Here is a 26,352-nt window from a genome sequence, read left to right on the forward strand (position 1 = left end):
CAGCTTTGACTTCCAAATCTTTTGCAGGTAACAGGGTAAGGATTGCACACGATGTGAGAGGGAGCTCAGCACACTCTATCTAGCAGGGCTGATGTCTGACTTCAGTAGCATCTCTTGGTTGAAGAGGTGGTGGAGACATACTTCGTGCTGGAAGTGCTTCCACCAGCCATGCCTGACCCGGCTGTGCCTTGTCCGCTTCCAGAGCTGAAGCTCATTCCTCCAGCGCAGACCCCACCTCCGACACTGCTGCTGCCTCCAAAGCTGAGACAGTTTCCACCTCCATATCCCGTTCCTACAGCAGTTCTGGTCACAGCTGCAAGAGGAAAACACCCTCTTTAGAGGCATCCACAAGCAGTGGGCTCCGAGTGGTGGGGAGATAAACATCTTTAAAAGTTACTTACAGATATTGACTGCACCAGCACCTTCTCCAGAGAGCCTGTTAGGGAGAAAAATGAGCCAGTAAGAATTCAAGGGAAACCCATGAACTGGTTGAAGCTGGTTGAAAAGGCAGGAAAATCTCATTGGAATATTTTTGGTGGAAGCTGGGAAGTTTGCATGGAGGGCTACCATCTTCCCAAATAGCTCATCTTCACGGGCAAGTGCTTGCCTTTGGAAAGGTTTCACGTCTTCTGGATGTGGGAATTCTAAACCTGACAAGGGTCCGCAACTCCATTGCGCCTCTGGAAACTGGGATATAAAGTTGTTCCCACCTGCTCTCCTCGCCCTCCAGCAGCTTCCTGTAGGTCGCGATCTCGATGTCCAGGGCCAGCTTGACGTTCATCAGCTCCTGGTACTCGCGCAGCTGCCGGGCCAGGTCAGCCTTGGCCTGTTGCAGGGCTGTCTCCAGCTCGGCCAGTTTGGCCCTGGCATCCTTGAGGGCCAGCTCCCCGCGCTGCTCGGCGTCCGCAATGGCCGTCTGCAAACTGGCGCACTGTGGGGGAAAAATAGTCGTTGCATTCCTTGTCTAGAGCGTAGGCTGGTTCTTTGTACGCTGAGGTCGTGATGCCTGGTCTGGATGCAGAAGGCTTTGGGTTAACGTCTGTAGGTGTGATCTTCCCCATCATTGAATTTTGATCCATGTTCTGAGCCAGGTCACAACCTGGGTTTAATCTCAACCCACACCTCCTAACATCTCCTTGGGTTTACTACTGTTACATTAAGTTACTCTTAGTGATGTTACTGCCCTGAGATAAACGCTATCATGTTCACTCCTGATGCAGCACAGCTCACTGAGATGCATTTATTTTTATTCCCTGCAGCTGGCTGGACAACCAAGAGGTCAGACTGCAGCAGGAGTGAAGTCTCAGGTGCTTACGCTGCCCTTTACCTGTTTCTTCACGCTGTCGATTTCAGACCGCAGCCGCTGGACGTGGCGGTTGAGCTCGGAGATCTCCTGCTTGGTGTTCCGGAGGTCGTCCCCGTGCCGGCCTGCTGTAGCCTGCAGCTCTTCGTACTGTCACAGAGAGGAACAACCACCCAAGGTAAAATATACTGGCTTTAGAGTCAGGCAGGAGGTGGGTATGTGGGTGTTTGCACTCAGAAGTATGTGCACGTTTTCAATCCCGAATTAGCACTTCCGAACTTCATGGGATTGATAAATCTGAAGACATCTTGTGTTGTGAAAACCACAGTGGAACCCACCTTCCCATGGGGATTTGGGGGACAGAGTGGGGTTTCCCCATTGCAGAAGCCTTCCCAGGTACTTACCCTGGACTGGTACCAGGACTCGGCCTCAGCCCGGCTCCGGTTGGCGATGTCCTCGTACTGCGCTTTGACCTCAGCGATGATGCTGTCCATGTCCAGGCTGCGGTTGTTGTCCATGGTCAGGATGACAGAGGTGTCGGAGATCTGGGTCTGCATCTGAGACAGCTCCTGCAAAAGCAGCGGGTGCTTCAGTGAGTCGCAGGTGAGACACAAGCATTGCTCGGGGGGAGGAACTCCCCCAAGTCAGACGGTACGTCTGGGTGTACAAGGTGATTTTTCCAAGACTGTTTCAGACGGAGATAAGACAGTGGGTGAAATGGAAAAAGCATTGAATTATTTAGCGCAACAGAGCAGGAACAATCAGTCCTGAGCCTCTGAAGTGGGAAAGGAAGGTGAGGACATTGGAAACTGGGAGAAGGATTTAGAAGCTGGTGCTTACAGCTTCATAGAGGGCTCTGAGGAAATCTATCTCCTCCATAAGGGAGTCCAGCCTGGCTTGCAGCTCTGTCTTGTTCATGTAGGCAGCGTCCACCTCCTAGAAGAGGAAACACATCACAGAAACAAAGTGTTTTTCAGAGAAGCAGAGCAAGAGCTGGAGAAGGTGTTTCTTGCTATGCTCGCGCAGGGCTGGGAGGCACAGCACACGTGCACCCACCTTCTTCAGGATCACAAACTCGTTCTCAACAGCTGTGTGCTTGTTGATCTCCTCCTCGTATCTGTGGGATGGAAATGGAGGATTGGTCTAAGCCTGTACACAAGTTAATTCCTATTTCCAGGACCAGCCTCTTATTTTTTTATATGTAGCGTTCTGCACCTCGGTCTCCTAGCCCTATGACTTTCTGCCTGTGACTTCCAGCCGTGGGGAAGCGAGACGGTATGTCTCATTAAACAGAGCGTGTCTCGCATTAAACCTGGGTCTTACTCAGAAGATGTTACCAGCCAAAATGCCGCCTTTCCTTGTTTGCTTGCAGAGATGCAACAAAGAGCCGGCGTCTGTCGCAGCCCGCTTTGCTCCCCCCGGCAGACCAGAAATGGACTTACTTGTTCTTGAAGTCCTCTGCAAGGCTTTGCACCTTGTCCAGCTCCCCTCCCAGGTTCTCCTTGTCTGTCAGCAAGCTGTTCAGCTGCCTCCTGAGGTTGTTGATGTAAGTCTCGAACAGGGGTTCAATGTTGTTTCCGACTGTTTTGTTGCCCTGTTCTTGCAGAAGGGCCCACTTGGTCTCCAGGACCTTGTTTTGCTGTTCAAGGAATCGGACCTGGGTAGAGAAAGGAGATGTTTCAGAAACAGGGGGTTTAGGATGTTTTTCCTTAGAGGGGCAAGGTACAGTCCTGCAAGGATTCACTTGCTGAAAGGCAGCAGCTCTCAGCCCTTGGGGAGCAGCTGACAATTTATACGAGCAAGCAAGAATTGCACATCTGGTGTTAACATCCCTGCTCTCTTTGCAAACTCTGCTTCCTCACACCCTATGTCACGGTTTTCCCCCTGTTGGCTGGTCTCATCTCAGCGTTAATGCGAGGAATGAATGGTCTCAAAGCTGGAACCCCTCAGGTTCTATTCCCAGGCTGCTGATGTTAGAAGTGGCAGTACAGGAGCAGCCAAATTGCTGCTAAAGGTATAACGTGACCTTGTTTGTGCTTCCCCCACTGAAGAATCAACACAACCGAGAAGTCCGCTGTCTCACCTTGTCGATGAAGGAGGCAAATTTATTGTTGAGGGTTTGAATCTGATCCTTCTCATCCTTACGGATACTCTGCATGTTGGGGTCAATCTCCAAGTGGAGAGGTTTCAGGAGGCTTTGGTTGACTGAGACTTCATGGATGCCCCTAGCTGGGACAGCAGGGAATCCAGGGCCACCCATGCCACCACCAAACCCAAAGACACCACCCACTGCACCACCAAAGCCACAGGAGATCCCAGTGCCGGCACCAAAGCCTGCAGGTCCGTAGAAGCTACCACCTCTTCCAGCTACAGAGATCCTCTTGCATCCACCGAGACCATAGAGGCTCCTGCTTCCAAAACCTCCAGCAAATCTTCCGTACCCAGCAGCAGTGCTGCAGCTCCCGCCTTGGGAAGCAGAACGTAAGCAGAAGCTAGTACTGCTGGCACTTGGGATGAAGGCAGAAGCAGCACTGAAGCCAGTTTTGCTCTGGTTCCTTGCAGCGCACTGGCGAGACATAGCAGCTGGTGTGAGCAGGGGCAGAGCAGTAGGAGTAAAGCAGCAAGGAGGCAGATGAGGCAGGAAGGTGAAGCTGTGCTCCCCCAGGCTGGGACTGGCCCTTTTATACCCTTACTAGGTGGGGATGGGTCTGGCGAGGTGCTCATCCCACTGATTAACTGGGCTGATTAACCCAGCAAGGCAGGCAGTGAGTTCACCGTGAGCACCAGCATCTATGAAGCACTCACAAAGTGCAGGAGTTGCATTTTTTGGTGACAGTCATGATCTGGCTGTCGAAACATCTGAGAAAACACTAAATACTGCCTGCTCAACTCTTGTTTGCAGCCACCCCTTTCCCACTCCCTCCTTTCCCCTCTGCAGTAGATGGTTCCTTAAGTTGGGCAAGTGCTCGCTCATCTCCGTCTCATGGATGAATCAACCCTTCTGTTGCGTAAAGGCACGTTATTTCATGGTGTGGTGGTCCAAGGTCTGAGAAATCTGTTATTGCGGGTCTGTGGTTTGCGGTAAACCCGGGTGGGACATCAGCACCTCAGGCCCCGACTTGTCAAAACTTCTGGACTCTTATTCTCGTGCCTAAACAAGAGTGATTTAAACCAGAACTGGTACAGAAGGGGAAAGGGGATGGAGGGGAAGCTGGGGTGGTGATGGGGTATTAGGGGACATCTTGGACCATCGGCTACCAGAAACCTGCTGGGGAAGGGGAAGGACGTAGAAGGTGGTTTCATGAATGGTGTTCCCAGACCTTTTCTTCCTGCAGAAAGTGTCTACGTTTCACCCTGATTCAGACTGACAACAAATGATGAAATGCCAGAATATGACCTGGGAGGCAGTTACTGTTGTCTGTGACGATACAAAACCTGAGTTGGCGATTTCTCAGGGCTTCACCTTCACAGATTTTTGGTCTGTTTCCTGACTCATCGGGTGACCTCGTCTCTGCACGGTGCGAAGCCTGTTCCCAGGCTGCCCTCCCCACACCTCTTGTCTTCCCCCTCAGATAACTCCTACTCACAAGGAAATTCACCACTTGGGATCCAGGCTTACGACACGGCTCACAGACAACTCCCTTTACTCTTCCTTCCCACAGCAGCCCAGAAAAGCCCAATAGTGCATTTTTCTGGTGAAAGACACATTGTGTCATGACTCGCCCCGTGCACGCTGCATGGCAGCACTGTATGCCTGGGCACTCACCCCAGAGCAAGCAAGAGGTTTGGAAGCCGTTCCCAGTGTCCTGCCTGGATGCCCAGGGATGGACGTTTCTCTCGGACCCTGCAGCCCTTTGGGTTTTCTCTCGTGGGGGCCCGTGCCCAACCTGCTCATCGGAGGAGGGGGCAGCCCCCCGCAGAACATTGCTGGGGGGTCACGGCTTTCCCCAGCCCTTGAAAAAATGCACACAGGCAGCAGGGTACGGCGCAGGTCTTCAGAGGTGCATCTTTCAAGCCTGTGCTTGCTATTTCACACATGGATACTGGGCAGGCAAGTGAGTTTGATCAGAAGGTCCCAGGAGGGTGACTGGCAGGTGCCCGTCATCTCTTTTTGCCTTTCAGCCATGCTGGGGTATGGGGCTTTTTTCCTTCCTCCTTTCCTCTCTATTCTTCTAATGTTTCCGTTACACGCTCTGGAACAAAACTAAAATAACTGTTCTGGGAGTGTTTCAGCTATTGTGCGTTACAACAAGCAGCATTTTTTTAAGAGAAAGGAGCTTCTGTGACTAAGCTACTGACTGTCCTAAAGAACTCTGTAAAAATGTTATGGGTAGCAATTAGCAATCAAGTCCCTCCATGCACTGCAAATTCAAGCCCCTGAGTGTAAGCACCATTCATTTTGTATGACTAAGTTTTTAATCAGGGATGTGCTCAAATTAACGAGGGCTGTCCCCTCCCACTGAAATATAAGCCCCAGGTCATCGCTGTATCTATGTAACTTGTCCAGACGCAGAAGTTTACGTACACAGTGACCAGAGCCCTGCTCTGGAGCAAGAGCAGCTGTACGTTGGCCAAGCATCCAGACATGCAAACCTTTGCCCAGGCGTTTTTTTTGTATCTTGCTTGAAAAGAGGTGCCCTGGGAGAACAAACATTCTGGCCCCAGCCTTTTCCGTGCGAGGTGAAGAGCTCTGTAATCTCTGTGCTATGACGCGGGCGCTGATGCAATGAGTGGCATCCCTCTGACGTGCCTGTTGGCTACACACATTCTGTCCTCTTGGGTTAGCGGGTGCGTTTGGGCAGCAGTGAGGAAGACCATCATGTAACGTTGTCCAGGCTGCTGCTCGGAGCGAGGGTGTCGCTCCTTCCCAGGAAGGTGCTGTGGGTGGGTACTCAGCAGGGAGAGGTGGCGGAGCAGGAGGAAAGAGCTGCAGCAGATCCATAACCAAGCCTGCAAGTTTTGGGGAAGATGTCCTGAGGGATACAGAGAGGGACACGCAGAGTTCAGGGCATCCTAGAAAATTATGGGAAACTGCTGGTCTCGAAGGAAAACCCGAATACAGCCTCTCCTTCAGGCCAGTTCCCTCCTACTTGCCCACCTCTTCGAGTACTTTCCTAAGAGCACTTCTCTATCCATTACTCGAACTTGCTGAACCACGTGGGATGAGGGTTGGGACTCTTTTTTTTTTTTCTGATCACATCTATTTGTTCAGCTGATCTTCCAGCAATGAGATCTGTCACTCTGTAGCTTTCAGCCAGGTGATGCTCTGCTTTTACTTGTCAATTAATTTCTCCTGATTAATCAGAGCCACATCTGAGATTGCTACACCTCTCGGGGTTTTCTCCACTCTTTCAAAACAAGATCTTGTCTCCAATGTATTCTAGGAACGCGAATAAACATTGACTCTTGGAAACTTTCACTTTCCGACAAGTTATCCCATTCTTGGATATTTTTTTTTTTATAGCTGTCAGATGAGTGACATCTAATTCAACGTAGCATGTCAAATGTGTATGGACCAGATCCCCCATGTGCTTATACCCAAAGGAGAGGGAACATCAGCACCGAGATCCAAGCTGAGCGCCTGAATCGGGGTGGCCAGTGCTCTGGAGAGGAAGGGAGTGTTTTCAACCTGCTCGGGCAGATGTTTGCGCTGCTGGCACCTACGCTCAGGTGAGACGGCTCACAGTAAAAGGGGTTTTGAGATGGACTGATATACTTGAACAAGTTGGGTGGTTGCTCTGACTCCCCTAGAAATTAGTTCCCTATTGTTAGAAGTTTATGCAGGTACATCACACGCTTGGCAGTGCCCTCTGTGTACCCCCTGGGAGCCAGGCTGCTGGATGTTGTGTTGGCTGGAAGCTGCACAGTAAATATATCGCAGACCTTTTCCCCTGAGCCTGACTCTTGCCTTGGCGTGCCCTGTGTTTAGCTTCCAGGTGTTTTACCTGCACGACGGGCAGAGCATCGAAATTCAAGGGCAAACCTCCCCTGGGTGCTCCGCTGTGCCTGTGTGTTTTGGCTGCTGATGGAGCGATTCAGGAAATGTGGACAAGGAGCAAAAGTCTGAGCCTTCAACTGGGCAGGGCCCCAGGAAAAGTGCTTGTTATCTGCATTTGCATTTGCTGTTCCCTGCCTTTAATTAAAAGGACCACAAAATAGAATAAATTACACATGCATTTTTATTAGACAAACACCAGAAAGTGAAGAGAGACAAACAGTCATGGGACACATTTTATATACAAAATCCGGCCAAAAATTGCTGAGCTGTAACAAGCGAGTTGCAAATTTAAAACAGTTGGACCCACGTTCAACAGCAGAGCCCTGCACGACGCATGCTAGACAACACGGCAGAGAGAGGGTTCCTAAAGTGGGGCTCCTGTGCAACAAGACACGGGGTGCAGGTGGCCCTCACCCTCCTGACCCCAACTATGCTTTAGTAAAGAACCAGCGCAAAGGTGTTTTCTGGCGAGGGAAGGCATCTGAAAGGAAACTTTTAGCTCCTGTAACTTCTTCTGGTGGAGGAGGTTGAGACAAACTTCACGCTGGAGCTGCTGCCGCCTCCGAGGGTGGTGCTGCTAACCCCGGGACCGCTTCCACAGCTGAAGCTGTTCCCCATGCTGCAGATTCCCCCTCCCATGCTGAGGTTGCTTCCTCCTCCATATCCCGTTCCCACAGTTGTTCTGGTCACAGCTGCAAGGAGGAGAAGGAAAAAGCTCTCAGTTTCTCTGGGTATTGGCGGCTCGGTGCAGAGACACAGCAATGCTTAAATGGGGCAGTGGCGTATGTTTTAGAGACTTACAGATATTCACTGGGATGCCGTCTCCAGCCAGCCTGTTAAGGGACAGAACACAACGAGGTAAGATAAGTGTGTTGGTAGTGGGTGGGGGAAAATAGGGTATGTTTCCTAGAGACCTTCGGGGAGAAAAAGCTTAGCGTAATTCAGGGATGCTGAATAATCTTATTTCCATTAACTAGGATAATCTGCCCCACTCCTCAACCCCTAACATGCTGTTTGTCATTTCAGAAATGCTGAGCATCTCCAGCACTCGCATCGCTTTGCCCTTGCACCATCAGGACTCGTGTTGCATTTCCCACCCACCTGCACTCCTCGCCCTCCAGCAGCTTCCTGTAGGTCGCGATCTCGATGTCCAGGGCCAGCTTGACGTTCATCAGCTCCTGGTACTCGCGCAGCTGCCGGGCCAGGTCAGCCTTGGCCTGTTGCAGAGCATCCTCCAGCTCGGCCAGTTTGGCCTTGGCATCCTTGAGGGCCAGCTCCCCGCGCTCCTCAGCGTCTGCGATGGCCGCTTTCAGGTTTGCACACTGCAGGAGAGAAACCCCTGGTCAAATTCCCCGTACAAGACCTAAACTTGTTCTTTATCTGCCCTGAAACCACAAGGTCGCCTTCCAGCACCATCAGCTTATTTTTAGCGAGAATTCTCTTTTTGAGAGAAAAATGATCAAACTGAGAAAAACTTGTCTAAATTGCCTCTGACGTTTTCCTTCCTCTCCCTTGGAAATCGGGGGGTAAATTGGTTAAAAGTGGGGTTTGCTGCCCTTTACCTGTTTCTTCACGCTGTCGATTTCAGACCGCAGCCGCTGGACGTGGCGGTTGAGCTCGGAGATCTCCTGCTTGGTGTTCCGGAGGTCGTCCCCGTGCCTGCCTGCTGTAGCCTGCAGCTCTTCGTACTGTCACAGAGAGGAACAACCCGTCAAGGTAAAATCCATCACTTTGGGAGTCACCCAAGTGCCTGAAAGCACGGGTCCCTCCTCGAGCCCAGGCTAGCAGCTGGAGTGCTGCTGTGCAAGATACAATTTTGCAGCAGGTTTCCTTGGAAGAGTCAGTCTTTATCTGTTCGAGACAAGACATGAAGATAACAGCATGGAATCCCCCGGGTTCTTCACCTTGGTTTGGTACCAGGACTCTGCTTCTGCCCGGCTTCTGTTGGCGATGTCCTCGTACTGCGCTTTGACCTCTGAGATGATGCTGTCTAGGTCCAGGTTTCGGTTGTTGTCCATGGTCAGGACAACAGAGGTGTCGGAGATCTGGGTCTGCATCTGAGACAGCTCCTGCAAAGCGCACAGGGGGTTAGGTGAGCTAACTCACTTGAGAGATGCCTTTTCATCCTCTCAGGTGAGCATGCAGACCTGGGAGAGGCTGCAGATTGTTATCTGAACAGTTAAGACGGTTGGTACAACTCTAAAGAAGTAAAGGAGTTAGCATCTCCTGGGGGAAGAAATTACAGGCTTTCAGAGGCAAGGAGGGAGGGAAGCTCTTAAGTGAGGGCTGAAAAGTGTTGGGGGGTGGTTGCACTCACTGCTTCGTAGAGGGCTCTCAGGAAATTAATTTCTTCAGTCAGCGCATCTACCTTGGCTTGTAGTTCCACCTTGTTCATGTAGGCAGCATCTACATCCTGGAGGACAATAGGTTTAGGTAATGGGCGTTAAACTCCTGTTAGGAAGTCAGGAGCAATATATCTCTGCGGTAGCAGTCCAGGGAAGAAACTGCAAAAAAACCTCCAACCTTTTTGGAATGTGAATGGATGGACTTGTGAATGAACAGGTGATTAGGGCTCTACCAATAGTCATCAGATGCTCTTACCTTCTTGAGTGTCACGAATTCATTCTCTGCAACGGTACGCCTGTTGATTTCATCTTCATACCTAATGAAGGGAGGCAGAAGGAGCATTTGTTTAGGCAAGTAACAGACGGAGGTGATTTTAGTTTGCTGGAATGAACTTCCTTAAGAACATTTTGCATACAATGTTCTTTTCTTCCACAGAACACCTGAATAAGAGACCATGAGCATGTTCCTAGGCTAAACTAGTTAAAACAAGTACATCAAAAAAATTTTAAAGTATCTGTTCTTTTTTTCCTATTTCTGGCCATTAGTCATACTCCTTCTGCCTGACTTAAGCAAATTAAGCATGCTGTCCTGAAACTCTCAGACCTACTGTGCAATTTTTTTATTTTTTTTTCCCTCGGTAGGTAATTTAGGTAATAAGTCTTTGATCGTATGCTAAATTATTCCCTAAATGTTTGTGTATTTGGATCTGTTACTCCATTACCGTTTATCTTGAGAAAATGTCGCAACCTTTGCTGTCAGGAATTCCTGTGTCCTGGATTCTCCTGGATCCCCCAGCTGGCTTAAGGATGTTGAATGAAGAAAGGCTGCACCTACCTAGGTAAGTAGAGCACTGGCTCAACAGACTTACTTCTTCTTGAAATCCTCCACCAGGTACTGCGTGTTGACGAGCTCTCCCTCCAGCCTTCCCTTGTCGTTCAGCAAACTGTTCAGTTGCATCCTCAGGTTGTTGATGTAAGTCTCAAAAAGCGGCTCCAAGTTGTTCCTAACTGTTTTCATGCCCTGCTCCTGAAGCAGGCTCCACTTGGTTTCCAGCACTTTATTTTGCTGCTCAAGGAATCGGACCTGCAAGCAGAAACATCCTGAAGATGTTTTGAAAGAGCAGAAGTTATGGAGAGCTTCCCTTGCAAACGTGGGATCTCGGCACTAGCTGAGGTGGTGAGAGGACCCTTTCCAGCTGCTTTTCATAGCAGAATTCTCATCTGGTAGAAGCAGAAATTTGCCATTTGACTGCAGGGACCCTGCTCGGTATTGCGAAGCAGCTCTAGAACAACTACTCATTTTCTCACACCGTGCTTCCCCTTGGGTGCTTTGCTAAATCACGACAAGGTGCAGGCATTTTGCATGAGGAGCGCATGCAAAATCAGATAAAGAGCAAACCAGAGTTTGCACTCTTATTAAGCAAACAACAGTGAAGTGCCATTTCTCCTTCCTTCAGCATAGCTCCCCCACCCCACAGAAGCTCCAAAATAATGTAGCATTTTCCTTGAAACCAAAGGGGAGCTGCTCAACCAGAGCAGAAACCAAGCAGATGCTTTTGTGCATCTAATATAGTTAACAAGGAAATGAAGTGGAGAGACTTCAGTGTCAGATCAGATTTTGCTATTTTGAACTAACAGTCCAAACACGCCGGTACTGTTGCAATAATAGCTTTAAACGCCCTTGAAGAAAATCGAGCAATGAGAAGCTTATGTGTCCCTAGTGCCAATTCATGTGATTCCTTTGTTGGTCTTTTCAGACAGGTTGCTCATATCCCACTTTAACCATCTAAAAAACTGTTAGCCAGGCTGCTACAATGCTCAGTGGGGAGAGCCCAACATCTCCAGAAGGGTGGGATTGTCTTCTAGAGCTTTCTTTATCTGCTGCCTATGAGATGTCAAGCAGCAAATGAGGAGGACCTTGAATACTGGGTGATTAATTCATAGCAACCACAATGCAGCAGGTACCGTTCCCTGGAGTTTCCAGAGACTGGGCATCTCCCAGTTTCGCTCCTCACTTCTATTCCTTCTTGATCAGCTTATGTGCTCATAAAGCAGCTAAGGAAAGGGTCCCCATAAAAAAAATGAGGACAAGATATTTAGGGAAGCTCGTGTCTCACCTTGTCAATGAAGGAGGCAAATTTGTTGTTGAGGGTTTTGATTTGTTCCTTCTCCTCCTTTCGGATCCTTTGGATGCTGGGGTCAATCTCCAGGTTGAGAGGTTTCAGAAGGCTCTGGTTGACGGAGACTTCGTGGATGCCCCCAGCTGGGAATCCAGGGCCACCCATGCCACCACCAAATGCACCGTATCCATAGCCAAGGTTAGCTGGCACGCCAAAGCCACCACCGTACACGCTACCAGCGCCACCACCAAAACCTGCAGATCCATAGAAGCTACCACCCCTTCCAGCCACAGAGATCCTCTTGCATCCACCAACATTGTAGAGGCTTTTGCTTCCAAAGCCACCACCAACCCTAGCAAACCCACTGCCGGCATTGGCGCTTCCAACCCGGGTGACAGAGCATGAGCTGAAGCTGGTGCGGCAGGTGTTTGGGACGATGGCCGAAGCAGCGCTGAAGCCACTTCTTCCCCTCTGAATCCTCACGGTGGACTGGCGAGACATTGCTGGCTTTTGGATTGGGATGGATGCTACAGCAAGAATAAAGGAGAAAAGGTGCTGGCCTGGAGCAAGGAGTAGGAGGGAAAGGAGAAAGGTGAACCTGTGCTCTCCACGGGCTCAGGAGAGCCTTTTATGCATGTATGAGACTGGGATGGGTTTGATGAGGTGGATCATCTTTCTGATTAATTAGGCTTGGCATGTCCAACAGCATTCTGGAGAGTGAACTCACTCCGCACACACGCCCTTCTGAAATAATATAGCCAGGTTCTGAGCAACAGTGGTATTGTTTGGGAATAACTGTCGCCTTCTGCCGTCTTTGTAGACAGCCAGACTCTTCGCCATATCAAAGCGTTTGAAAGTTGCTATGAGTCACGTTGGGCACAAGGAGGAAAACACCGTTCAAAATGCCTGTCACTCAACACCTCCCATTTGAAAACTTCATCCCTTGGGATTGCTTTTGCCCCTTTTCTGTTCACAAGCAGGGCTCTGAAAAGTCACCGTCCCCTGTGTTTGACAAAAGGGGTCTGCGTCGCACAGAGCAGCGTTTCACAGCAAGCTTGGCAGTAAATCACTCTGTCCAGGGTTTTTGTGATGTGTCCTGCACGGTCCCCTCTACGCCACCCCAATGTATCTGCAGAAACAGTTTTGCTTCCATCTCTATGAAGGCTCAGCTGCCTGAGCTGATCTTTTCTGAAAATCTGCTTCTGCGGACTTACTCTTCTGTTGCTGAAAAAAAAAAATGTGTGAATGAAAATTGAGTGTTTTGACAAGGTCTTTTGTTCAGCTGTGGATTTTGACAGTTGCTATTGAGCTCTATCACAAATAGTTGTGCTGGGACCTCGGCTTTAAAGATTTGGACTTTGGTGTTTTAGCAGGATGGAAACAAACAAACAAACAAAAAAATCTTTTTTTTTTTTTTTTAAAAAAAAGGAGGAAAGATTGTGGGAATGGGAACTGCTTTGAATCCACTGGCTCGATGGAAATGGGGTGCTCTGGGGCTGTTCCCACCTCATGCTTTACAAACACGATGAGACTTCCCGAAGATTGAATCAAGCTCTTTCAGCACTGCACACCTGAAAGTGTGGTCCAGTCTGCTTGAATCCACTAGGAAAGTTCTCTGCAGGATTCCCTCCGCCCAGATCCACATCAATCTGGACACAGTAAGACATCCTGGATCTTTCCTTTCTCAGCCACAGGTACCAACGCAGCCCTTTGCGCTTTTTATGGCAGGCAGTTTGAGTAACAAGTTGAATAGAAAAATGTGGAAAATATTTCATTCTGAGGGACGGCAAGTGTTTCTGGCCCTCACTGTGTTTCGGGTTGTTCAGGAAAAGGTGATTCATACGTAATTTATTTATACAAGAGGGTGAACCTGCCAGTGCATCCCCCCTGAACAGCTTCCTCTCGTGATGTCTGTGAGTCTGAGCGGCTGCTGGCTGCAGGACAGGGATAACGTAACCCTGAGGAATCACCATGGTGGAGGGTGTTGTGCTTCACTCTGCCCCTGTCTTGCAAGGTAGCTGGGTAAAGGAGACTTCCAGAAACACTTTGTGTCCCCGTTGTTCCCCCAGCTGCTTTCTTTCAGATGGATTGCATTTGCAATTGGGTTTTTAAGTGTAGGGGGGAAATAAATAGTATTTGTTAGTTTATTTTGGTATCTATTACAAGACTGTGCTTTTATGGTAAGGAAGGGCTTAGTCCTGCAGTTTTTGCCCAGTGGGGCTGTCTCGCCAGGTCTGACTGTCTGCACGTTTGCATCCACGGGAACTGGAAGTAGATGGATTGTAACCAGCAGGTCTGCACCCAAAAGGCAGTGGATTATTTATCAGCCTTATGCTTTTGCCTACCAGTTGACAGATGTCATGACCTGAATGCATGAGATTGATCCCCCCCTGCATAACGTGTTTGTTTCGTATAGATACAAGTCCTGGATAGGAAGATATTCAAAGGCAGAGGAAAGTTGCCAGCCTTCTTAAATGCCCATGGTGTCTTTGGGAATTGCTCTCTCGGGTGCTATCGGTCGCACTTGACTATCTGAAAACTTTTCTGTATTCTTGTGTAGTCAGCGGAGAGCACCACCAAACAGCAGACTCTCCCATCCTCAGGCAGGGGGGCTGAGAGGACCCTGGAGATGGCTTCCCACCTTCAGCAACACACTGTGGGTAGACCAGATGGCTGACTCAGTGTGAGTGGAGCTCGCCAGGCTGAAACCCACCCTGGTTACTAACAGCGTGATGCGTCAGTACTTTCCTTTTTCCCCTCAGGCTCCTTTTACATATGAAACTTGTCTTTTTTTGGCTAAAGAATATGCTAACTGCGTTGGAGTCCATTGTTAATAATAGTAATAATACAGCTCCTCCAACCAAGTAAAAAGAAATTAATTTCTTTCCATTTCACATTTGCACTAGGGTGGAGGTGATGCGGTTGTCACTCATCTGGAAGGAATTTGAGAGGTAATTACAAAAGGCAGAACTCTGAGCACAAGGAGCTGTAGCTACAGGTTTGGGGTATGGGGTGATGGCAGGGGGGCCCCCACCCTGCTCTGTTGATGAAACACAGGGTTTCCAGGTAGCTCCTGGGGGAGTGTCTCCCATGCACCCTGCAGCTCTAGGCATGTAATGAATTCTCTGCTCTGATGCAGATAGCTTGCTCTGATACAGACTTTTTCTCCTTCACCAGAGGATAAAGCTTGTGCTCGCTCAAGCTGCTCTGTAGTTTCCCCCCCCAGTTAAAGGGAGCCGTGTTTGGGCAGGTCCCACCGGTGAGAGCCCCCCTGACATGGCAGAGGCCGTCTGCAAGGTTGAGTGGGTTCCAAAACATTTTTTTCCCCTTCTCCTCCTCATTTCTTCCTACCAGGCTAGGCAAAGGGGGCAGGCAGGAGCAGGTGCAAGTCCCAGAACAAGAGGCAGGAGATCTCTGCACCGTGTTGTAAAGTCTTGGCTGAGTTTGGTTCTAGCACCATGCTGGCATGAAGGTAATAACTGTCCCTTGAGATTAGGAAACTGAGTTCTGACTCTATTATTGGGGCAATAAAGGCAACTCCAGCCTCTTTCATGAGAAATTGGAACCATTTTCTATGTACTTAGCCAGGGAACAGGGAGTACCTCCAACAGCTTTTCATCACTGCTGCTCCTCTCCAGCATCCCCCTTGGAAACCTTTATCGGGTGATGGATGCCCTTTCTCGGACAAGGCTGAAAATTTCAGAATTGCCTCTGCGTGTTTTGTTTGCGAAAATACATATATCCATAAAATTAGAGTGTGTCTTACTAACTTGGGTTGGTTCACCTGTGCTACCTAATCTCAGTTTAATTATCAGTAAAGTCAAGGCTGTAATTTAGGTTAATTGCTTAAATTAAAGCCTTTGGGTTAAACTTGGGCTGCTAACCTAAATTCAAACCCTACTCATTTTGACCGTAATTTACTATTTCGTCCCAAGTTAATGAAGTCCTGCTGGTCACCCTGAACTTTTTCCATGGGGCACCAGCAACTCACAGCATCCCTGTGCTGTGGGGACGGGCAGCTCTGAGGGACCTCCCGAGCAGGAGGCGAGTGTCCGTGAATCTCATTTCCCGAAGGGATGAATTAGGATGAGCTCCTCAGAAGCTTTCCCATAGGTGTTGCCCTGTGATGGGTGTTGCAGTCCTTTGAGCCTGTTCCCAGCAGTATCTGGAGGCCAGTCAGCTGTAACTACTAGATGACTTTGAAGTGTAGGTGTGACCTGCTTTCTCCAGATAATTGTTTTCTGGGCTAGCACAGAGACACCGATGCAGCCCAGAGTTTTGGAATAACTTTGCCTTCATTATTGTTGTTGTTGTCAGATGTTTTATACACGGTGGGGAGGTCTGACTTCCCCCTGTGGCTTGTTGCATCTTGAAGAGCCTCTGACCTTAGGCGGGAATTAGCTGATACCTCCTTCGTCCTGCTCTGTGTGTAACACTGGTGCTTAGATAGTGGTACCTGAAGAAATCTGAATATCCCAAATTGTGTTGTATTCTGAGCCTCTCTTTAATCCCTGAACAAGGCTGCCGTGACCTCCACCAGGCTCCACGTAGAAAGCAAGATCTTTCAATACCGAAGGTCATTGCAGCAGTGTCGTGGCATCTTGTCCTTTCTCATGGCCCCAGGGTACGTCTTTTCTCCCGATAAAGAAAACTGAGCCCTGGCAGCAGCGTTGCTGGAAAGTCCCATTATTTTGGATCAGCTCTGTGCCTGCACATGGCATGTCCCTCAGCTCCATCCTGCATCAAGTGCAGCTGCCGGTTCGAGTTTCCTTGTGGAGAGCCGCAGCGCTTGTGTGGAGTTTAATTTCTCCCTACTAAAACAAGCTGGATCCGCACGATGCTGTTCTCAGAGCTGGTAAGAGAAATAAGGATTATTCACGTGTCCTGGGAAGTGTACCCAGTCACAGTGCACCAGTTCGATGGGGCCTCATGTTTATTTACCACGCGGTGGTATATTGTGCTGCCCGTGAGCCCAGAGGTCCGCACTGCCGTCCCGCGGCGCTTGGCACGGCGCGCAGCCAGCCTCCAATCTCCAAGCGCTCTGGGCAGCGGGATATTGCTGCCCTGTTTAAATAGCAACACTCAGACCGAACATGCCTTCCAGATGGTAGCTGGGAATATTCTTCCGCCACTGGTTTTGCTGTGTCCTGTGTTACCTTCCCTGCAGCCATTTCATGCCTTGTTTCATTTGCAGGCTGTGTAAGCCATTTGCAAATTAAAACAAAATAATTTTCTTTGATGAAAATTCTGCTTTTGAGTCAAAAAGCTGCAAAGTTTTGGTTGGGAAATGCTAAGGGGAGATGTTTAGGCAATCCAGAGACAGGATTGTTCCCATAGAAAAAGTTGAAATTAAATGTTGGGTTTAAAAAAAGTACTTTGCCTAATGTTTAAGTTGCCAGCCAAAATTACTTTGTCAAGTTTGATTTAAATATGTGAGTTTTCCAGGTCTCTGCAAATCAGAAGGTAACTAGAAAATGATTTTTGCACCTGCTGTCTGCTCTCTCAGAGAAGAGGTGCCAGGTGGGATCTTAAAAGAAAGAAACCCAGAGCTGCTCGGTGCTTTTTCGCGCTCAGTAACATCCTCAGGCTGCGGGAGAAGGACCCAGCAGCAGCCTGACGGAGGCTGCAGAGACGCCCGCGTGCTGCATAAGTACGTAGCTGGTAAGGTAAGGGCGAGGGTAAGGTCTTGGCAGCACGGCTCACCAGTGAGTTTCATGGAGGGTTCAGTGGTGGTGGTGGTCCATGTGCTGAAGGCAAAGCAACATATTGTACATGTTTCTGTTAAAAAAAACAAAGCAAACTTATACTTGACATTTTCAATAATTAAAAAACCCACAACAAGACAAAAAAAAAAACCCCACAAAACAACAACAAAAAAAACTCCACCAAAAAAATAGTTTTGTGACAACAGCCCAGTTGGGATGCCCTGCCTGCTACAAATGCCTCTGCTTTGCAAGCTTCGCTCTCATTTCCTTAAAACAGCCTAAGAAACATGGTCAGCTGCTTGAAAACTGATGCAAATTGTTAAATGAATGAAGCTCAACCCATTCAGCCTTCACAGACCTTCCTCCAATGCAAGCAGGCAGCCCCAGCTTCCCAAAACCATCGTTTCCTTGCCCCTTGCCCTGCGCTGGAGGACCATGGGGACTGGGAACCCAGGCAGGGTGGCACATGCCTTTCTCCTGCTCTGGGTCCCCACCTGCTGGAGACACCAGGCTGGGTGTCCAGTGCTCCCACACCCCTGCACCGCACCACGGGTGTGCGGGGTCCCATCGGCTCGGCAGGGGTTTCCCCGCGGTGAGCACGCCGTGCGTGAGGTGCTTTTGCCTTGCAGACATGGCTGATGCCCCTCTCTCCCCTCACTCCCTGGGGGCCCCACCGAGGTGCCCCCCCAGTTGGAGTTTGCAGGGGATGAGGGGCTGGTTCATGGACACCAACCAGTTTCCTTTTTGGGACCAGCATTCCCAGTGAGCTGCGGGTCCTTCCGCATCTTCTCCCCTCCTGACCTGGACCCTTTCCCCACCTTTGGTCCATGCTCCAGCTCCTGTCTTTGGGACTGGGTTCCCACCTCGCACCGTGCTCCCCAGTTGCTGCTGCTGGGATTTGCGCCTGGCCCTACGGCCTCGCAGGGAGCAAGAGCCGGGGGGTGCCCACGGAGCCACGGGAGGGAGCCTGGCTGAAACCCTCCGTCCAGGCAAGTCTTTGACACCTCCCAGGGGTTGGGGGCTGGATGGGGACGGGGAGGCTGGGTGTTAAGTTGAGGTCCTACCACAGCCCTTCCAGAGGATCACCCAGGATATTTGGTGAGATACTTGCACGTGCGAGGGGTGCCTCGTGCTGGGCGTGTTGCCCTGCGCCCACCCCTTTGCTCGTGCTGCCCTTTCTGCTTATGGCGACGTTCGACTGCTCCATCCCTCTCCTGGTTCGATGCTGCTCTTGCTGCATCACTGACGTGGTGCTGACGCCAGAGCTGGGCTCCTCTGCAGTAGGACTTGCTGCTGTTGGTATGAACTAATGGCCCCGCTGAGCTGTGCCCCCCCATTTGTTCACTCATGGCTCCCAGCTAAGCCTTTGGGAATCACCTTGCTTTCCCACCCCCCTGCACTTTCTCGCTCCTTTCCACGAGAAAGGGCAGCTTTGCAGTAAACCACCACAGTGGCGTTCATCCAGCTTCTGGCTCAGCCCTGCGGCAGCTTTTCCTCCTCGTGCCTCAGTTCTCCATCCCTCCCTCCCTCCTTTCCACACACACACACACAAAAACAACCCAGCCTTCTGCAGAACCTGAGTCCCAAAACTTGCTTTATTTCCTCAAGACAACGATCCTTTCTCGTGAGCTGCCTACAGAGTCCCGGCTGCCAACGGAGAAGAAAAGCCAAAAAGCAGCAAAATTTTAAAAATGACAAATGCTTTTTATTGAACCATACAGCATGGCAGGCCTGGAAGTGAGAGGCTGTAGCTGTGAGGACAAGGAACTGGAAATCAGTGCGGCAATCCATATACACAGAAAGCAATAACCTTTCCCACAGGTGCCTGAGAAAACAGAAGGGGCTGAGAAAAAAACTTTAGTTGCGGACAAAACATTTGGAGGTTGTAGCATGTGTGGTGGGCAGAGGCTTTTAGAGCGTCTTGGAGCTATTTTCATTGCTGAGGACCCGGGAGTGTGGCTCACAAGGCTGTCACCCTTGGTTCAGGATGAATGAAACGAATGCGCGTGGCCGAGCGTGGCGGTCCCCGTTCAGCAAAGTGCTTCCACTTCGCTTCCAATGCGTGGCTCCAGGGGGAACAAGGGAAGGACAAGGACTGTGCTGAAAGAGGGCCACCACCAGGGTCCACGGCAGCTCTCCAAAGCCCTGTCAGTGACCTGTTACAACCTATGCTTTAGCCAGAGGCACTCCAGGTTCTCGCGGTGGGGTCCTGGTCTCCCCCCGCTGCCCCAAAGGTGGAGGGTGAAGGACGGAGGAAGGAGAGGGTCTAGCGCAGCTATTTACACCATTGATTCTTAGGGCAGCACTTGCTTTCAGAAGGCAGAAAACACGCCGTTGTCCCCACAGGGGGGCCCCATGCTCGCCATCCTTATCTGGTGGTCTTTTTGCTAGTGGTGGTCTTGGAAATGATCCTCACGCTGCCTCCCGTGCTGGAGCTGACACCTCGGCTGCTCCCGGAGCTGAAGGTGCTGCCTCCACCGTAGCTGAGCCCCCCGCCGAACCCTCCACTCCCGCCTCCGAAGCCGCCACCGCTGCTGCTCATGCTGTATCCGCCGCCTCCCATGCCGAGACCTCCACCCATGCCCAGGGAGCTGCCACCGCCGTAGCCCATCCCACTGGAGCTGCTGACCACAGCTGGAGGGGACACAACGCAGACCCGCTTTAGGGTCCTGCTGGGTCCTTGGGGTGGGGGGACCTGCACCATCACCCCTGCGGCACGGGGTGAGCAAGCAGGGGTGGAAGGTGGGGATACTTACAGACGCTCACGGCTCCAACTCCCTCTCCAGCAAGCCTGTCAGGAAAGGGGAAGGTAAGCAATAACGCCGAGGCGCAGAGGAGATACAGTGGTAGCCACTGGGATCATCTAATTTCATGGCCTTCAGTACGGACTCTCCTCTGGTGGGCTATGTCGGTATCACCAATGAAAGGTGACATCGCTCATTTTTATTAGTGCATCAAGTGCCAAGAGCTGGAGAAACAAATCTTTTCCTACAGCGTTCGCTATTTAAAACATCCCTCTCTCTCCGCCCTTGTTTTACATCGCTTGGTGCTCCAGCCCCTTGGGGTGAGCTGTCCCTTTAAGCCCAAGGAGATGCGTCCTGCTCCAAAAAGCAGCACACAACAGGTCCACGTGCTTGTCCTCACCTGCTCTCCTCGCCCTCCAGCAGCTTCCTGTAGGTCGCGATCTCGATGTCCAGGGCCAGCTTGACGTTCATCAGCTCCTGGTACTCGCGCAGCTGCCGGGCCAGGTCAGCCTTGGCTTTCTGCAGAGCATCCTCCAGCTCAGCCAGTTTGGCCTTGGCATCCTTGAGGGCCATCTCCCCGCGCTCCTCCGCCTCGGCGATGGCAGCTTGGAGGTTGGCGCACTGCAATCGAGGGAACAAGAGTTATTTAACTTGGGCTACCCCAAACTGCTCTCCTGAGTGTTGCGACGGTATGGCAGGTACTGGGTGGTGGCTGCCAGGATGGCACCGAGAATTCATGATGGGAAGGTGTTGTAGTGGGGGTGACTGGGGAGCTGCAGCCATAATTCTGTCCCCAAAGAAGAGGAGAGACATTGAGATCCATTTGCTTTGCTACACACCTTTGCTGGTGTAGGCTAGTACCTCACCGTTTGCTTCCTCAGCAAGAAAGCAGCTACCACAGCACATCCTTGCACCGTGGGACCTCCTCTAGTGGGCAAAGACAGAGGTGTCCATGCCCGCTCTAACACTGGGAGGGAAGCCTGGCCTTCAGCTCCACTCCAATGCCAGGAGCATCTTCTGCCGCGCCACCCACCACCTCCCACCTGCCCTCCACCATGCAGCAGCTGCTTTGCAGGAGCATCCTCCTCCTACCTGTTTCTTCACGCTCTCAATCTCGTTCCGCAGCCTCTGGACCATCCGGTTGATCTCTGAAATTTCTATCTTGGTGTTACGCAGGTCGTCACCATGTCGCCCAGCAGAGACCTGGAGCTCCTCGTACTGATGTGCAGAAAGGAGGAGAGCACCGGTTAGGTACCCTGAGGCTCAGAGAAGGATGAGGGGACTTCAAAGCACAAAGTGCGGGTTTGGATGCAGGTTAAAGGGCAGGGGACAACATTCCTCTGAGCAACCTGCCCATGGGATAACAGCATTTGGCCCTAATTATCAACATATGCTAAGGTGGCAGCTATTGCATTGTGTGGAGCATCTATGGGTTGTCACCTAATACTAAGAACCTGGAAGGAAAAGAGGAGTGCTCTGCGTTTAAGGCCAGATCTACCAGTGACCCTTTGTGAGCCCAAGGTCAAGGCATTTAAGCATCTTGTCCCCTTGATTTCACCTTGTATTTCACAAGGAACATAAGGCTGGTAAGCGTAGTGAGTGGTCCACAAGCATGCAGTGGGGATCTGTATGCAAGAGCCTATTGCAACGCACACAGGAAGATAAATTCCTCTCTGGTGTGATGCTGTGATCCTTCCTCATCAGTCCTGCCTCCCATCAGCTACTGTGACACCCCATGAATCAAAGAAATCCTGGTTACCCACCTTGTTCTGGTACCAAGCCTCAGCCTCTGCCCGGCTCCGGTTGGCGATGTCCTCGTACTGCGCTTTGACCTCGGCGATGATGCTGTTGAGGTCCAAGTTACGGTTATTGTCCATGGACAGGACTACGGAGGTGTCGGATACCTGCTGCTGCATCTGGGACAATTCCTGCAGAAGATGCAAAAAAAAGAAGTTAATGGTCTTGTATCTGGGGTGGAAACCACGCAGGCAAGAGGTGGCTTGGGAGCTCTTTCCGCTAAGCCATTTTCTTGCATTTCCCCTGCTCTGCCTCTACCCTTTCCTATCTTATGCCTGCGTTATGATTTCCAAAAGGCAGTGACCGCCTTCTGTTTCACCGCTGCACAGCACCGAGCGTGGCGGGCAGAGCTGCAGGGCACGGGGGGCTGCATGGCAGGGTGCTGCGGGGGGAGGGCTCAGCTTACCGCCTCGTAGAGAGCTCTCAGGAAGTTAATTTCATCTGCCAGCGCATCTGCTTTGGCCTGCAGCTCGACCTTGTTCATGTAAGCACCATCCACATCCTAAAGAAAAGGAAAACAAAGACTTCTGACGAAACCACAAGCCAAAGGGACTTCAGGACACCAATGGGACCATCTCTCTGCTTCCAGGACTGTTAGTCTTCAGGCTTGTTTTTATATTGCTATGATCAAGGTATTTAATTATTTTTTTTTAATGTGATTTTGGATGTTTACTGTGAGCCAGAACCAGGTTCTTGGGCAGAAGGCAAAGCTCTGACTCACGGGCATGTGAGCAGAGACAGGGTTGAACTGAGCCCGGGTGGGCTGGGTGGTTTGCAACTGCAGCCAAGGGAGCTACCTTCAGAAAGTAGGGCAGCTCCATCAGCATGGAGAACCTTCTGCCCATTCATGGCCTTGGGATAGCCCAGCCTTATGTACTCCCAGGCGTGCCAACGTCCTAACCTGACCCAGCCGTGAGGCTGAAGGACCCCAGCTCCCATCAGCTTTGCTTGAACTCCGTGCTTGCCCAGTTGATTTCATTGTCCATCCCATAACGCCCAGCTCACTCACCTTCTTGAGGACCACGAACTCGTTCTCTGCACCAGTGCGCCGGTTGATCTCATCTTCATATCTGTTAGGATACAAGAGAGAGAGGGTTTTGGTGGAAACGAAGAGCAAAGCCGGCATGGGAGGCAGAGATAGGACCACCCCAGTCCCAAACCAGTAGTTGTGGCTCACGGGTATATTCCCTACTCCCGCCTGCTTACAGTCCAGAGCAGATGCAGAGCAAATGCTTACTGATTCCGAACCTGCAAGACTTCATCGTGTGAGTAGTCCCAGCTAAAATTAACAGATTTTAATCACTGCCCTTGAAGTTAAGCTCATACATAAATGTGTGCAGATCCAGAGCTCATTTCGGTAGGAAGCAGGAGCAGGTAGCCTCGGTGACCTCTGCTCAAAGCAAAGTTATGCAAAAGGCTTTCAACAAAGCTGCATGGCAATGCCTACAAATATATAATAATGCTACAATTTGATATTTGATATTATAATAATGCTAATGGCTTTGAATAACCCACTGGGGCATTTAATTAAAAAAAAAAAAAAGTCCACGACTCTTTAGTCACGGTTGTGCAAGAGCAGATTGTTATGCCTCAGACTGTATTTCTGTGGAACTTTTTATGGCTGTGAGCAACATCCTTTCATCAGATAATCAGGGCAGGGCTTAGCTAGAGAGTAGACAAAACATGTAGGCTCTTGAGGCAAAGACCTGGCTTTTAGAGGCAGGTTTGTGCCAGTCTCTAACCAATATTGGCAGAGAGATCCCTGCAGATGGATCTCTGAGCGGACACGGGCAGAAGTGGAAATCTGCCGGTGGACTGGGAACCAGCTCTAGACTTGAAATAAAATGCGTTCGCTTTCCCAGGCAGTAGCTGCGAAATCCAGACGGCATCATCTGTTATTTTTGGCCTGATCGGTATTTCTAAAGTATCCAAACCTGAAATGCGCCCGAGTGCAACACGCCTGAAGCTACGTCAGTCCACCCTGTGAGCAATGAGTGCAGTCTCCTCGTCCCCCACTCAAAAAAAAAAAAAAAAAAAAGTCTCACGTGCCTAACTAATATAAACATTTTTCAGGCCTCCAGCGTGTTTTTCTCAAATTTGCACTTGGGCAGACCTGGCCGAATAAGGGGGATACTGTTCTCGCCCGGCTACAGCCAACTGAAGATGCATGGCCTCGCCTGAAAAAAACACCGAAATGTCCCTCGTAGTCGGCAGGCGCCGACCGGCACCTCCTGAAGGTGAGTCATCCCACCTCCGCTGGATGCCTCATCGCAGGAGGGGATTAATTGCCTCCCCAGGGAAATCATTTTCTTTGCCAATGGTCAGAGAAAAGAGCTGAGCATCTTTCACGTGCTGGGAGCCGAGCAGGGCCGGTGGCCTGGGGACCTCCAGCAGGGCTGGGGTTTCCTTTGCAAAAAAAGAAACGGGGGGGGAGTTGGGGCTTGCAGTTTATGGCCAGGTGTCATTCCTTTTTTGCACCTCCATTGTACTCATCAGTTACGTGTTTTTCTGTCTCCAGGTGTATTCTTTTGGGACACTCAAGGGATCAGACTGCGACCTCCATCACCCTGGAGCAGCTTCCCCTGGATGCGTGAATTCTGTGCTAAACGCTGGTCCTGCACGTCAGAAATCTGACCTAACTAGAGGTAATTCTGAGACCGGGGTCTCCTTTTATACGTTCATTTTACAAACTGGAAGAGGAACCCAGTGCAAACAGAGAGTGTGCACCAGCCACCGTGAACCACCTGCCTGGATTTTCCCGTCTGTTAATCATTTATGTTATAGAGCACGATTCCTTACTTGTTCTTAAAGTCTTCCACCATGTCCTGCATGTTCCTCAGTTCAGAGTCCAACCGGCCCCTCTCTCCCATAAGACTGTCCAGCTGCCGCCGGAGGTTGTTGATGTAGGCTTCGAAAAGGGGCTCAAGGGACTTCCTGGTGACGGTGTGACCTTGCTCTTGCAGGAGGCTCCACTTGGTCTCCAGCACTTTGTTCTGCTGCTCCAAAAAGCGCACCTGGGGAGAAACACAAGCAGGCACGTGCTGAAGCCCATGTGAACAATGCACAGAAAAAAAAAACAACAACCAAAAACCACTGCCAGGGAAAAAAAGAGGGGTCATTCCACACAGATAGAAAAGATCAGGAGATGCTGGGACAGTCATGGGGAAATCATTAGGATCTTACTAATTTAGGGCACCGGATTCTCAAACATATCAAAAGTAGCTAAAATGTTTAGCAAGATCTTTCAAGAGCTATTAAGCAGGTCAAACACCTGTATTTGCAACTTTAGGGGTTTCTCCCCACCCCACCCCACAACCAGATGCTCAGCCCACCTTACTGGTTTAAACTGGTGTTATCCCATTGAGTTGTGTAGAACTTTGCCGTTTTACAACCTGTACAGAAGATCCATCCAGCCCCTGGGATGTTTCTTACAGGGAGGAGGGGGATTTACATTTTCAGTAAAACAAGATGCTGAAAAACTCATCCTTGCAAAGCGGGAACATAAGACAGTTCTTAGTTTTCAGCCAAACCCGCGCTCTTCGTTGGCTGGAGTTAGTTCAGCCAAGACCTTAAATCCAAAGGATGTTTCATCCTGCTCTTTTTTCCCAGAGGCAACTGATAATATGCATAGCTTGATGTTAAACCAAACTCTCACCTTGTCGATGAAGGAGGCAAATTTGTTGTTCAGGGTCTTGATCTGCTCCCGCTCCTGTGTTCGCACCTTCTGGATTTCTGGGTCGATATCCAGCTTGAGGGGTGCCAGGAGGCTCTGGTTGACAGTCACTTCGTGGATGCCACCGGGTGGGCAAACAGGGAACCCGGGGCCACCTCGACCACCAAATCCGGGACCTCCCAGCCCAAATCCACTGCCCAGCCCATAGCCGCCACCACCACCAGCTCCTCCTAAGCCAAAACCAGCGCCAGCTCCACTACCATAGCCAAGACCAAAGCCAGCTCCTCCACCAAAACCGTATCCACCACCGGCTCCGCTCCGTAGACCTCCACCGACCGAGCTGTAGGAAATTCTTTTGCTTCCTCCTAGGTTATAGAGACTTCTGCTGCCGAAGCCACCACCAGCTCCAAAGCCGCCTCCACCTCCGGCTCTTCCTCCTCCAACTCTGGAGACAGAGACGGAGCTAAAACTGCTTCTGGTACCACCGCCACCTCCTACGATAGCAGAGCCTGAGCTAAAGCCCCTCATGCCCCCTCCAGTAGATGATCTGAAAGAGATCCGACTCATGGTGGCTTGTTCAATTGGAAATGCAAAGAGCAGGAGAGGTGGAAAAAATAGGCTGGTGAATAAAAGCCGCACAGCAGGAAGAGAGCAGAGGGCAATGGAG

General features: G+C 50.5%; 3 protein-coding genes across 4 annotated transcripts; all 3 read right to left on the reverse strand.

The window, feature by feature from the left end:
• Positions 1 to 101: 101 nt before the first annotated feature.
• LOC121081818 (keratin, type II cytoskeletal 5-like) lies at positions 102 to 3,881 on the reverse strand. Its single transcript, XM_040581062.1, has 9 exons — positions 3,387 to 3,881; positions 2,746 to 2,960; positions 2,360 to 2,420; positions 2,144 to 2,239; positions 1,708 to 1,872; positions 1,328 to 1,453; positions 711 to 931; positions 402 to 436; positions 102 to 313 (listed from the first exon to the last, which is right to left on the reverse strand). The coding sequence occupies exons 1-9, from the start codon at positions 3,879 to 3,881 to the stop codon at positions 102 to 104; spliced, it is 1,626 nt and encodes a 541-aa protein (XP_040436996.1).
• Positions 3,882 to 7,485: 3,604 nt separating this feature from the next.
• On the reverse strand, positions 7,486 to 12,348 carry LOC121081820 (keratin, type II cytoskeletal 75-like). 2 transcript variants are annotated; one of them, XM_040581066.1, is made up of 10 exons: positions 12,003 to 12,348; positions 11,764 to 11,909; positions 10,516 to 10,730; positions 9,903 to 9,963; positions 9,619 to 9,714; positions 9,206 to 9,370; positions 8,864 to 8,989; positions 8,403 to 8,623; positions 8,103 to 8,134; positions 7,486 to 7,993 (listed from the first exon to the last, which is right to left on the reverse strand). In XM_040581066.1, exons 1-10 carry the CDS (start codon positions 12,265 to 12,267, stop codon positions 7,797 to 7,799), a joined length of 1,524 nt encoding a protein of 507 aa, XP_040437000.1. In that variant the 5' UTR covers positions 12,268 to 12,348; the 3' UTR covers positions 7,486 to 7,796. The 2 variants fall into 2 exon arrangements, with proteins under 2 accessions (XP_040437000.1, XP_040436998.1); XM_040581064.1 differs by having other exon boundaries at positions 11,764 to 12,348.
• A 7,491-nt stretch (positions 12,349 to 19,839) lies between these two features.
• On the reverse strand, positions 19,840 to 26,352 carry LOC121081812 (keratin, type II cytoskeletal 6A-like). The gene is made up of 9 exons (XM_040581055.1): positions 25,668 to 26,352; positions 24,812 to 25,026; positions 23,022 to 23,082; positions 22,419 to 22,514; positions 21,979 to 22,143; positions 21,308 to 21,433; positions 20,616 to 20,836; positions 20,228 to 20,262; positions 19,840 to 20,105 (listed from the first exon to the last, which is right to left on the reverse strand). The coding sequence occupies exons 1-9, from the start codon at positions 26,250 to 26,252 to the stop codon at positions 19,840 to 19,842; spliced, it is 1,770 nt and encodes a 589-aa protein (XP_040436989.1). The 5' UTR covers positions 26,253 to 26,352.

The sequence above is a fragment of the Falco naumanni genome (assembly GCF_017639655.2).
Source record: "Falco naumanni isolate bFalNau1 chromosome 20 unlocalized genomic scaffold, bFalNau1.pat SUPER_20_unloc_1, whole genome shotgun sequence".
Classification (NCBI taxonomy): domain Eukaryota; kingdom Metazoa; phylum Chordata; class Aves; order Falconiformes; family Falconidae; genus Falco; species Falco naumanni.